The 14,452-nt window shown below is 30.1% G+C and overlaps 1 protein-coding gene across 1 annotated transcript; it reads right to left on the bottom strand.

Annotated features, from left to right (window-relative positions):
• Window positions 1-10,188: 10,188 nt before the first annotated feature.
• On the bottom strand, window positions 10,189-12,604 carry LOC139892997 (uncharacterized). Its single transcript, XM_071876128.1, has 6 exons — window positions 12,405-12,604; window positions 12,277-12,330; window positions 11,440-11,513; window positions 10,865-10,982; window positions 10,677-10,735; window positions 10,189-10,439 (listed from the first exon to the last, which is right to left on the bottom strand). The coding sequence occupies exons 1-6, from the start codon at window positions 12,516-12,518 to the stop codon at window positions 10,361-10,363; spliced, it is 498 nt and encodes a 165-aa protein (XP_071732229.1). The 5' UTR covers window positions 12,519-12,604; the 3' UTR covers window positions 10,189-10,360.
• Window positions 12,605-14,452: the final 1,848 nt, after the last annotated feature.

The raw sequence follows: 14,452 nt of genomic DNA on the forward strand, positions 1-14,452 counted from the left end.
GTAATATCTAATGCTTTAGAGATTATATATTCTTATTCTAACAGTAAATCAAATGAGTTTAATATCATATTGACTCATTAAATTCATGATTACATCTGAAGAAAATATATATGTATATATATTTTCATGAAGATTGTAATTAAAAATTCTTTTGTACAAACTGTTAATGGTGAAAATATTTTAACGGGTAGGTAACACCCGAGGAATATTTAGATTTCACATTAATAAGTACACTGTACATTCTTTCAAATCTGATTCAACAGTCATTTACTATCCTATTTACAACCACAGATATACGAATCCGTTCACCACAGAATAACCATTTTCATTCAAATTCATATTTGAATTTTGACTTACCAGAATCCAACAAGTGGCATAATGAAGAAAACATTGGACAAAAATAAAATTTGTTAGAAACAAAAATAAATTAACTATGAGAAATTTTGTTAAGAATCCACGCTAACAAGATCCTAGCTAACTGTTCCTAGCTAACTGTTAATTCCTTATTACATTTATTTATCACAATTTAATTATCGCAATTTTAATTCTCGCAATTTTATTTATTGTCATTTAATTTCTGTTATTTATTTTACGCACTTTATTTATCGTCATTTAAATAATGTTATTTACGCATTTTAAATATCGGGACACGTATACAAGGTTTTGACATATTATATCGACGCATCTATATATATTATTTGGAATAACCATAGACATTCTATATGCAGTAATGATCGAGTTAGCTATACAGGGTTGAGGTTGATTCTACAATAATATATATACTTTGAGTTGTGATCGAGTCTGAGACATGTACACGGGTCACGATACGTATTAATTAATTCGAATATTATATATTAAACTATATATAAATTATTGGACTGTTAAATGTGGACTATCGACTGTGGACTAATAACATTGGACAATTAAAATGAATTAAAATATTGATTATAACATACGAAACTAAACATTTCTTCAAGTTTGCCACTTGATTTCATCTTAACCCTCATTTGTATTTTGACGATTACAAGCTGCGTTCAAACCTTTCATGATTCTTGAAAACACCTCAATGGAGAGGATGAACCAACCTCACTTCATCTATGGAAGAAAAGATTAATGCATATAGTTATGCACCTGAAAACACTCGGAACATGAGTAAACGTTTAACATGTATCTGTGCTAGATCCTTTAGCATTATTATTACACAAAATAACTTTACAAACCCTTTCAAAGTAGTAAATTTTGTCACAGCTTCAGCAAGTCAACTTCGACTTTTCGTTCGAAACAACCTTATTATAACCTTGATATATATGTGTACTCTTTTATTGTTACCAGGGAACCTTTTATATTCCACCATATTACCAGCAGACGTACCAGCAACCTCGTTGCTCCTTGGCTTAAATCTCTCCGATAAATCACTATATTTATCTATTGAAGTCGTATCATGAACTCATCCGCACCTTGTAACGAGAATTGCCATACCAATTACCAGAAATCAGCGTTTAATCATCTAAAAACACAATTCTTTTGAAACCCATCGGTTTGATAACCAATGATCCAGATCCGGTAACTTTGAAAATGCTGACGAAGCAGCATGTAGTAAATGGTCTTAATGGCCAAAAGTGATGATAAAAGAGTGGAGTGTTAGGAACACTCGATAGAAAATTTGGTACTGAAAAATGGATTGAGCAAACCATGAAGGAGACCAAGGACAAATACAAGGACCAAACCCTATATTCAAAGAACCCAGATAATTCTGGATCCGATGAAATCTTTAGAGAATATCTTGCTCCGTACCCATGTTAAATCTTGTAGAAAATCTTTCTTCATCAACCTTCGATCATAGAAATTCTGAAAATATCATCATAAATATCTTCGATATTTCTGAGGATATTTCCATAAATATTCTTGTCCGAAATTATTTATCTCTTCGCGCTATCTGTGATATATCATAAAAGGAAACTGTCTTAGTTTCTTTATTCTGTAAACCTTCGAGTTTAAAATAAGAATGCTTTTGAAGTAGTGTTGGAAATTGATGCATTAGTTAGTATAATATAATGACACTTGATCAACGTGATTATATTACAGTAAGTCATGCTGAGTTTCTAATGGAATGTGATGATTCACAGATCATAACGTCATCATGTGCCATGTTACATAACTCTTTCATTCTGCTTAATTTCTGGACATATCAAGACAGTATATTCTTTATAGTTTTATTCTCAGTGATTCTGGTAATTTGACAAATCAAATCGTGCTATTACGTTCTTTCTTGTTAGAACATTAAGTTCATTCGAAACTCCATACTTACGAACTCTGGACCGTTACTCGCTTAACTAGAGGTCGAGAAGAAAATAAAAAGGCAAAGAGCTCCAAAGTATAAGAGAAAATATAAAGCCCAATAACAACATGGAGGTCACAAATCGTGGATATTAATACGAATAGCAATATAAAGACTCGGGAGAACTAAAAACACTATAAACCCAAGAGCATAGTAGAAGTAGACAGATTCCTCCGGTAGTAGATGAAAAAGGAGAATGACAGATAGGAAAGTCAGGAATATATCCAGAATTAAAACTGGATGAAGCATATTGACTGATGATGTGGAAATATGAATTAAAGTATAGAAAATGGGAGTGGTGAAAAATATTGGAACGGGAAAAGTTTAATTTATAATGGACATATCAAACAGAGTAATCGAGGCAGATCGCCGTATTTAATTATAGAGATCTTAATTTCCTTACTTGCCGAAGAATCAAATCTTGAATAGATTACGAAGATTTCCTCTAAATCCCTTGAATTCCGGAAATCAACCGTGACTACGTCACTGGTTGAGACGAATCTGCATTTACTTATCTCACTCATATGTGATAGCTTCATTTGTACGCTTCACATAATTGAGTCGTTTTGTCTATATTAATCAATAAAGATAAAACTATTTATCAGCTCATATGAGTCATGAAAACATACTTATTTTCAACCATGACGATCCCAATCAAATTTCGGGACGAAATTTCTTTAACGGGTAGGTACTGTGACAACCCGAAAATTTTCGACCAAACTTAAACTTAATCTTATATGATTTCGACAAGATAAGCAAAGTCTGTAATGTTGAGTTACAAAATTTTGAAACCGTTTACATAATTTCAGCTAACCTTTGATTATTCCCGACGATTCACGAACGATTGTTTGTAAATAAATACTACGATGTATATTCATATAAATGTATGTGTGTGTGTGTATATATATATATATATATATATATATATATATATAATTAGAAATTATAAAATAAACAATAAAATTAAATATGTAAAATAAGATATAAAATAATTAAGTGTAATTCAAAATGAATCTATATATAAATATATATGATTACTATGTATAATTAGTATATGTATATTATAATGTATATGAAATTTGTAAATAATAAAGAATCAATAAAAGTTATTAAATAATATTATATGATTATTAAATATTACATAATTAATAATATATTAATAACAAGTTAAAACATAATTGTTATAGTAATATTATTATTACTTTCATTATTATCACTAATACTAATATTAATATTAACAATTAATTTCAGTATTAGTTGTATTATTATAAATAATATATAGATATGAAATTTAATGCATGTAATTTGTTATCTGTACTAAAATCATTATTATTACTTCCATTACTATAATTAGAATAAGTATTTAATATTAATGACGGTGTTATTATTAGTAGGTATAATGTATAATATATAATTATGAAATTTGATACAATTGATTTGTTATTGTTATCAGTATTCATATCATAACTAATTATAAGATTAAAAACCTTAGTTATTATTAATGGATATTTATTATTATCATTATATTTATTAGTAATATTATTAATATTATTATAGTTATTATTATAAAAAAATAATAATACAATCTATTGTTATTATCATTTATAATATCATTTTTAAAATTTTATTATTATTATCATTATTATTAATTATGATTATTAATATTAAAAGTATTATTAATATAATATTTATATTCATTAATTAATTGAAAATGGTACACATAGTTACTGAAGCTGTTACCTAATCCATCGACCCTGTATCATTTTTTTTTGTTCTTGTCTGCTAAAGTTAATGAATTGAATCCAGTTGTATATATAGAAACAAAATCAATTGTACGATTTAACCTATTTTATTTTTCTTTATTATTATTTTTTCTTTCTTTCTTTTCACTAATGGAATCAATCGACTACTTTGGGATTTAAATCAAACAAATGTCTTTGTTACTCTCACAATCACACAAGTATTCACCTGCTATATCAATTATCAATAAACAATACTGCTATTTGAAAAATTCAGCATAAAAATTCAAGAACGACACCTTAACCTCTGTTCTTGATTTATTTTACCAAAAACTCGATTTAATGTCAATTTTCAAAATCTAATAATGTCGTTCTATTTTAAATCCATCACTGAAACTTTCTGTAAAGTTTGAGATCTCAATTTTTCATATCAAATTCAGATTTTTGAGTCAAACTTTAATTTTAAAAAAAAGTCAACTTAAATGTTCATCAGGAAATTCGTAGACTGTGTGTTGTTTCTGGATAAATTAATGATTCAGAAAGTTCATACATATGATGTGGGACCATTTTCATGTTATAATCCTAGGTTGAAACACTCTAAAATTTCGAAATGGGTTTTGAGTTATTTGGTATTCATCAGCGTGTTTCTTCAGTTTTTTTTAATTATTTTTCTGTTTTTAAATAAGTTAACAAAATCTTTAATTGTTTCTGTATCTGTGTTAAATCCTAAAATCAATTAAGAAACATATTGTGGAATGGTTTATATACTGCTCGATGCAAATTACAAAGGAGAAGGAGAAACAGTGTACGTATAGATATATATTTATGGGTGGGAAATAAATCAGAAAAAGGGCGATAGCCCAGATGGTTTAGAGGATTGACGGGTATGCGAGAGGTCGGGGGTTCGAGTCCCTAATGGAGCATTTCTTTTTAACAGCCTTTTCATTTAAGGTAGTTCATTTTTTTATTTTTTTATTATCATTTCATTTATTATTATTATTATTATTATTATTATTATTATTATTATTATTATTATTATTATTATTATTATTATTATTATTATTATTATTATTATTAGTATTAGTATTATTATTATTATTATTATTATTATTATTATTATCATTATTGTTATTATTATTATTACTAATAATTATTGTTTTATGTTAGTAAATAATAGGATTAATATTATTATCATTTTTGTTATTATTAAATAATATCATTAGGTAGTATTAGTATTATTATTATTATTGATATTGATACAAGTATTATTATTATTATGATTATGATTATGATTATCATTATTATTATTATTATGAGAGTAATAAAAATATATTATTATTATCATTAATATTAGGATTGTTATCCTTTTATAAATATTAGTTTTAACAATATACTTATAATTATTAATAACATATCTATCATTATTATTTTTATAAGTATAATCATTAATATTTACTATTATTATTATGATCATCAATATTTATACTGTTATTATTAAAATTTACTATCAATACTATCAATTTTACTAAAGCTATCAATAAAACTAACAGTATTATTATTACAATTATTATCAATAATATCATTATTACTATTAGTATTATTGTTATTAGTATTATCATTAAGATAACAAACAAAAGATATTTATAAAATAGATATGAATATACAAATATATATATATATATATATATATACATATATACTTAATATAAAACTTAACTATATAAATATGGTTATTTATTTAATATATATATATATATAAAATGACATATATAGGTTATCAACATAAACAAAATTATATCACTAATAATATATATATATATATATATATATATATATATATATATATATTTGTTCGATTACAATTAGGTATATTAATAAATATACAAATGATATAGGTTCGTGAATCCGAGGACAATTCTGCATTGTTCAAAATAGTCATATGTATTTTTACTACAAAATACATTAAGTGAGTTTCATTTGCTCCCTTTTTTAAATGCTTTTGCAATATATATTTTTGGGCTGAGAATACATGCACTGTTTTTATAAATGTTTGACGAAATAGACACAAGTACTTAAAACTACATTCTATGGTTGGATTACTATACCGAATATTTCCCCTTCAAGTCTGGTAACCTAAGAATTAGAGAAATGGCCCCTAATTGACGCGAATCCTAAAGATAGATCTATGGGCCTAACAAACCCCATTCTAGAATTTGGAATGCTTTAGTACTTCGATTTAAATGGTGATTACGATTGCCAATATTATGGCATACTTGCGAGTATGCGGGGGATATTTTATATGCATTATGTTAATGTCGGTTACCAGGTGTTCATCATACGAATGGATTTTATACACTTGCGAGTGTAATGATATTTATGAAAAATGAGGATCTTGTGGTCTATTAAAATTATGGAAATGATTGATTATGATAAACTAATGAACTCACCAACCTTTTGGTTGACACTTTAAAGCATGTTTATTCTCAGGTATGAAAGAAATCTTCCGCTGTGCATTTGCTCATTTTAGAGATATTACTTGGAGTCATTCATGACATATTTCAAAAGACGTTGCATTCGAGTCGTTGAGTTCATCAAGATTATTATTAAGTCAATTATTAGTTGGATATATTATGAAATGGTATGCATGCCGTCAACTTTCGATGTAATGAAAGTTTGTCTTTTTAAAACGAATGCAATGTTTGTAAAATGTATCATATAGAGGTCAAGTACCTCGCGATGTAACCAAATGTAATGTATTCGTCTAAATGGATTAGGACGGGGCATTAGATTATATGCCTTTGGTAGCTTGATAAGGTTATCTAAAAGTCAATCACCTAAAACGGAAGAAGAAAAGGCGGAGATGGAAAAGGTCTTGTATGCATCGGCTGTGGGTAGTGTTATGTATGTCATGGTTTGTACGAGACCGGATATTGCCCATTTAGTGGGAGTTGTGAGCCGCTATATGTCTAATTCCGGGAAAGAGCATTGAGAAGCGGTCAAATGGTTGCTTCGTTATTTGAAAGGTACTTCTAATATGGGATTGTGTTTTTCTAAAAAAATGTCATACTTAGAGGTTATGCGGATGCTAATTTGGGTAGATGTGATGATTCGAGAAAAATCACTACGGGTTATGTGTTCACATTAGGGAAGACGACGATCAGTTGGATGTCTCGACTACAAAGAGTGTTGCTTTATCAACAACGGAGGCCGAACATGGCTATTGCGGAAGCTACTAAAGAGCTTGTTTAGTTGAAGAACTTCTTGGGTGAGTTGGGTAAAAGACAAGACTATTGTGTCTTGTATTGTGATAATCAAAGTGCGGTTCATCTTGGGAAGAATCCGGTGTTTCATAGTCGTACGAAACACATCAAGTTGAGGTATAATTTTATTTGACAACATATAAAAGATAGTACTTTAATATTGAAGAAAGTCCTTGGTTCAAAGAATCTCGTGGATATGTTTACTAAGATGGTGACGACGGATAAGTTGAGGTTTTGCATTGCCTCAACCGGTCTTCTAATGAATTAATGAGAGAAGATAACCTACTATAGAGATAGAGAGATGATCATTCGGGTCTAACAAGAAGTGTTGAAGATCTTGTATCGAAAGTCTACTTTTCCGACGTATGTGATAAGTGTGCGTGTCCCAAATGGCGTTTTGGCGGTATGAATGGTGGTTTGACAATCTTGGTAAGTTTGTTGATGTGTTGGGTTGACGAAGATTGGGTTTTATTAAAGTCTCCTTCAAGTGGGAGATTGTTGGAGTGAAGTAGCTTAAACAAAAACGAAGAAGCAGAACACTCGCGACTGCTGGAGTGGACGTCGCGATCGTGAGTATAGCATGGATCAGAACTCACGATTGGGAAAATGGAGTTCACGACTGGAAGATGCCCTCGCCACATATCTCGCGATCGCGAAAGAGAATGCTTGAGGATTCTCGCTATCGCGAAACGGGGTCTGGTCGGCCAAAGTTTTCAAAACCAAGTTTTCTTGGTCGTTAAGTTGTTTCCTTGTTGAGTTTTGCCTATATAATCACCCTAATGTAACACATACATTTTATTATGAATTCTATGAATAAAATCTCTCTAGTTTGGTCCGTGGATTAAAGTAATCAACTTCTGATTACATATAACCACGTTAAATTGTTGGGTCCTAAATCCTAACATTGTGCACCACTACCTGAAGTAGTCAATTAAAGTTAACAACTTCAAATCGCTATAGAAAGATGGAAATCGGTTCATATAGACACTAAAACCCTTATTTAGATTCGTATCGAATCATGTTCAATGCCATACTAGTGACGTAAAAGTAGTCAACAACTCGTCGTTTAACATGAAAGTTTATAAATCAACTATATATCCGCCAAACTGGATTTTTAACTTGGTCTGTTAAGCACGATTTAATCACAATCAGTCAGTTGATAAACCGACAAACTTTTTTCGGGTCAATTTGTTGTATTACTTCATTTTAATTTCCTCATGAAAACAAAATTCTAGTCATCATTCTAGCAACTTCACCTACCTGAATCAAGAATTAAGATTTACACTCACTTCCAAAACATGGAAAAAGATGTTTCACCACCACACCAAAAGTTATCTATCAAAACATGCAAAAGTCTAAGAGCTCTAGGTGTGGAAAATGTCACCCCACCGTCGGCTTCCTATTTAATATCAACCGACGGTCGGTCGACACCCTTTCCGTGTCGGTCCGGCGTCTCAAGCTTCAAAGTCGTCTGCACGACGTTGGTTTCAATCGGTTTTGTGGGGTCCCAATTCAAATTTTAGATCCGTTGCTCTCTTTTTTTTTTCTTTCCTTTTCATCCATTTCTTCCTTTTTCCCTTTTGTGTTTTAATAGATAACTATTTGAAAGTTATAGTCACAAATTCGAAGAAACGGGTGATGAACGAGAATGGCGGCTGAAATTTGAAGAAGATGAAGTATCTTTTTCAATTTACATATTATAACCCTCAACTTATATTTATCGTTTACTTTTAATCTCACATTTTAAATTTTAATGTTATGTCATTTAATTTAACTATATGTATTTTACATGACATTTTTAAATCTTACACTCACTTATTCTTTGCAAAAAGTTTCATTAACTTATTTTTTTTATTATTATAAAAAGTAGACAATACATATAATCTGATTTTATGGTTTATATGAAAATAAATTGTCATTGAGTATTTTACGTATATAGTAATAAATATTTTTATTTTATTTTATTTTTCTTTTATATCATCAAATAGTGTTTCAATATATTCATGATAAATTAAAATAATAATAATAATAATAATAATAAAAATAATAATAATAATAATAAATATAATAAAAAATAAATATATTCTCTCTCCAAGACACTGAACTGACAATCTCTCCACTTCCCCTATTTTTTCACCAATGTCAGTTTACAATGTCAGTCCAGTCAGCGTCCAGTCATCAGCAAGACACTGAACTAACACTGAATTGGCGCGTCACTACACCCAGTGCTCTAACGTGATTTTTGCTTTCATTTAAATGGACCTGATTGATATAACTTAGAGGTGACAAAATGGGTAGATCGGCCCAAATTTGGTAACAGGTCAAAATGAGTTCACGTTGAAATCAGTCATTAACCAAACTTCCAAACTTAGGGGTTGTTTACTTTTTTCTGTATTAAATCATGGTTAAATTTGACGCTATTTGAGAAGAGATGTCTGATTCAATGTCTTCTAGAAACAGACCAAAATTCAGATTAAATGACAGATTAAGTGACAATGAAGCAATAATTTTACTTCCTGAATTAAGAGTTGTAAGTGAAAAGTAAACAAGTCGTTAGTCATTAGGATCCTGATATCCTAGCAAGACGTCTCATGTTCAAGCCTCGCTAGCATCATATTTGAGGTGGCCAGAATAAAAGTCGAAACGGTCACAAGATAATTTAATTAGGTCGTTTACATCATAGTACAAATACTTTCTTTCACCGGGTAACCTGAAAAGGGAAAACCTTATCCGTTTATTGAAACGAGTCACTCCAAAGGCATATTTTACAAAATATTGTATGCCTTGCTTATAAGTAAATCGGTTAATATAGTCATGTAGCAATTGTTATTGAATCTGTAAAAGGTTGCAATGTTGGAAACAAATATTCAATAGCTGCAAATGATGAGTGAACTTCAATACAAACATTATTCAAAAAGTTGCAACAAATCAAATAAGAAGCGACCATGATGATGACACAATTTATAACATTGATATGAATGACTAACAAAATCACACTCAAAAAAGGTAGTTTTTATCTTTAGTTAGATCTCTGTATCAAAAAGACGGATAGTCACTTTTGAGACGATCGTGCGAGCAAAAGGTATGTAGCTTAAACTGTACCTGAAAATATTCGATACTGGTAACGTTATAGTTTAAAGAAATCATCGTGTTCATATTTAAGGCAAAACAAGAAGGTGGTGAAGGGTAGAAAAAGTTGATGTCAAACCGTTAGATCTATTTTCAGACTATAACAGAACGGGCTGGATTTGTCTGCCCAGAATCAGTAATACAGCCCTAATTGACCCGTTTAAATATAAATGGGTTGGACCCAACTACATCTAAAAATGACTAACTCACCAAATAAGGGCACATATTTCACATAATATGGCGATGATGGTTAATAACTTGTCGTGAATCTGCAAATGAACGGAAGTTACATCAGAAGTCAAAAATTTGCAAACGGATGTTACTTCTGAGTCAACTATTGTTAAAAATGTTTCTCGTTAAAGTATAAACAAGGTTGTTTTGCTAACTCGGTTACTTACCAAAAGAGCACAAATGAGAGCTAGAACAACGCATCCAATATAAATAGATGTGGCGTAAATACGAACTGGATCAAACATCATTTGCAGTTGACGTGTAGCTCCCATTAAAAAAGCTGTGCTGTGAGGCAACAAAAAAAAGCTTAATGAAAGCTTATATTAAAAAAGAGTTGACTAAAGGGTCAGCCATATAGATTTTTTTTGTCCAATATAACTTACATTTTGGAATGTATACTGTTTGTTTTTTTTAAGTAGAATTTGAAGATGGTGCAGAAAATTTTACCTTTAATTTTGGTATTAAAAAAAAAAAAAAAAAAAAAAAAAAAAAAAAAACTTTATTTTGTCACCGTTGAAGGGTACTCTACACATTTACGGAGTACTTAATACTTCAACACTCATTCTAAGCTCAATTAGTGAAAGTTTTAATAGTAAGAAATAGCATCAAATATAACATGTTCTTTGTCGTGATGATCACGTAAAGAAAAATAAAACATCAGTTTGCAAGCCACAAAACTATAAACTGAAATCTGAGAGAGAACTTAAGTGCTAGTGAATTTCACAAAAGAATAATAACGCACCTTCCAACAGCCAACAAGTTGCCAAAGGTAAACAATACAGCAAACTTAATCGGTATGGCAAACACGATCATTGACTGCAAAACAACCCATTCAATATTTCATATAGTTAACGTTATAATTCATAGGATTAAGTCAATACGCAACTTTAAAATAGTTATGATCATGAAAATTCAAAGAGTATGTCTTTTGGGATTGCTTATTGCCTTTCATACGGAAGATAAGCAGTTTTGAGTGTTAGGGAGCGTCTATTATTGCTTAATTTTGAAGTGGTTATTTGCTTAAATAAATAACTATATTTAAGTTTTTAATCCTCCATAAAAAAGCACATAAGTAGTTCCACAAGAGAATTTTGGTAGTGATTTCTTTTATATAGTCGAAGTATGTTCAACACTATCTCAAACATATCGGTTGTTACAAGAGCATTTAAGTCCCGTCCTAACCATGACGTACTTCTCAAAAAGACAATTGCTTAATCAAAATGCTTCTATGAAGCTAAGTAATCTAATTATTAAATTATTTACCTTATTATAGAACTCTCACAAATTAAGCATAACTACCAAGTACTCAAACAACTTCATTTCTAATCACAGCATATGGCCAACCCCTACACAATTTCATGCATTTCGTAATCGACTACTTATTAGTTCAATAGGCATGTGCAGGTTTCATAATCAAATCAAATATGCCTATGCCTCCCAAATCGTAAATCCAAAAGTTTCTGAATATATTATAACTTCCATCATAAAAATCAACCATTAAGCTGACAATTTTCTTCATATTTCGTTGCAGATGGTATCTAATGAAATCGAATAAAAACACAAATATAAATCGGAGTACCAGAAACATACAAACGAGTCCAGCTAACGAACAAGCGCCAAATCCATATAATCTCTGTAAACATACCAACATCTCAGTCACAGATTGTGTAATTGTGTAATTTTAGGGTTCATTACAAAAAGATGTACCTGAGTAGGAGATAAAGAGCAGAGACCATCGGCTTCTTCCAACAAATTTTCTTGTAATTCTTCATCGTCTTCTACTTCTTGTTCCGCGAATAGAGATTGTGCCTGTTTCCACATTTTTTATGATGATCTGAAGTTTAGTTTGTCAATGGCTACTTCACTTCTTTATACAACCGTGATTGTAAATTACAGGGGGTGGAGTTGTGGTTTATCAATTACGAAGGGGTTGTTAGTATTTTTTTTCAAAAAGTAGAGGGATGCACGTTTTCCTTCATATTTATTTTTCATTTATTTTTTTTTTTTACAAAATTACCAAATCATTTCATCATATATTTTAAAACTTGCAATTTTCATCCTTAATAGCGTAAATGTATTTCAATTTAGTCACTAAAGACATTTTTCAGTCTTAATTACGTCCCCGTGTTAAGTGGGGATCCCCGTAGTATGCCAAATTTTCACGAGGAGTCCAAATCATTAACGGATATTAAAATTTTCGTTAAAATTCGTCACCTCATGTCCCAAAGTCCAAATTAAACTCGGATAACTAGGATAACATCTAAATTAAACTACAATAGAACTCATTTCATTTAATCGAACAACTTCGATCAACCCACTAGCCGATAGCCTGCAATTTTTTCGATAAGCGTGAAAAATGATTAGACCTAAAGTTGGGTTTTGTATGCAAACGGAGCAACCGAAATCGCCGACGTGAGCAACTAAAGTTGCCACAAAAGTCGCGATGTACATAAATCGACTTATGTTTATGTTTCTGATTCATTTTCTTGAAAGTTTTCTTCTCAAAATGGGTTGTCAAATGAGTTTTGATTTTTAAAAATGGCGATGATAATTTTTTTTGTTATAGTGTTGATGATTTTAATGTTTATAAGAACATAGATATAATGAATGTGTCGAAATGTGGTTCCGAAGATAAAAAAAAAAAATGTATGAGTCATAGTTTATTTTTAGCTCTTACGAACATATAATGAATTCATGAAACGACTTGTATATTAATGATGAATTCGTGAAAGATTAAAATGAAGAACCTTCTCAATCGAAGCCTTTTAACGTTCATTAACGATTTGGACTCATCCCGTGTACTTTGAGGACCTATGATGATGAATTGTAACGAAATTAGTAACGTCCGTTAATGATTTGGACTCTCCGTGGAAATTTGGCATACTACGGAGATCCTCACTTAATTAGGGGACCAAATTGAGACTGAAAAATGTCATTAGCGACTAAATTGGAACACATTTACATGGATGAAAATTGCAGTTTTTAAAATAAGAAAGGGCAAAAATGGGATTTTGACAATTTTGTCTTTTTTTTTTTTTTTTTTAATTCGATCTAAAACTCTTCACACACAACCATCATTAATTCGATTTACTCCCTTTTTCTCATCATCTAAAACTAGGGGTGTTCAAAACCGGATATCCGAAAATTCGGATATCCGAATTTCGGATATCCGAAAATTCGGATAGTGGATTTGACCATCCGATATCCGAATCTGAAATTTCGGATATCCGATTTTCGGATATCCGAAATTTCGGATTTGGATATCGGATTATCCGAATATCCGAAATTTTCAAATTAAGAAATCTAATATTTTCCTTACACTGAACAAATAACCGAATCTAACTTCATTTTAAGAGAATGGAAGTATCAATTAACAATTACAGCATACACAAGTATACGGTTGACTAAAAAGGATTTCTAAATATGTTGTACCTATTCCAGCATCGAACAATGGGGTTATATTAATTTTTTGGTGTTAATTATCTCTTTGTTTTTATGTGAGTTTGTTGCAGTATATGTATATATGAATGTGTGTGAGCATAAGTTAGTATAAGCCAAAAAGTAAAAAATAAAAAATAAACTTTAAAAGATAAAAAATCAAACCCACCTTGAGGAATTGTAACAAGTGGTTAAGAATCACATTTACAGTTGCAAGATTGAAAAAGGTTAATTCATATCTGCAATTAGTCCATCCATATATGAGATAATATGGATTCATTTACTTCCGAGATAATATGGCGATTTGGAGTTTTTCA

This window comes from Rutidosis leptorrhynchoides, chromosome 2, assembly GCF_046630445.1.
Source record: "Rutidosis leptorrhynchoides isolate AG116_Rl617_1_P2 chromosome 2, CSIRO_AGI_Rlap_v1, whole genome shotgun sequence".
Taxonomy (NCBI): Eukaryota; Viridiplantae; Streptophyta; class Magnoliopsida; order Asterales; family Asteraceae; genus Rutidosis; species Rutidosis leptorrhynchoides.

What these genes read in the sequence shown, in the direction of transcription:
- LOC139892997 (XM_071876128.1), bottom strand. Translation starts at nt 12,518, where the DNA reads ATGTGGAAACAGGCACAATCTCTATTCGCGGAACAAGAAGTAGAAGAC. An exon ending in GCTCTTTATCTCCTACTCAG is followed by an intron (nt 12,331 to 12,404) that starts GTACATCTTTTT and finishes GTATGTTTACAG; the next exon opens with AGATTATATGGATTTGGCGC. An exon ending in AACTTGTTGGCTGTTGGAAG is followed by an intron (nt 10,983 to 11,439) that starts GTGCGTTATTAT and finishes GTTGCCTCACAG; the next exon opens with CACAGCTTTTTTAATGGGAG.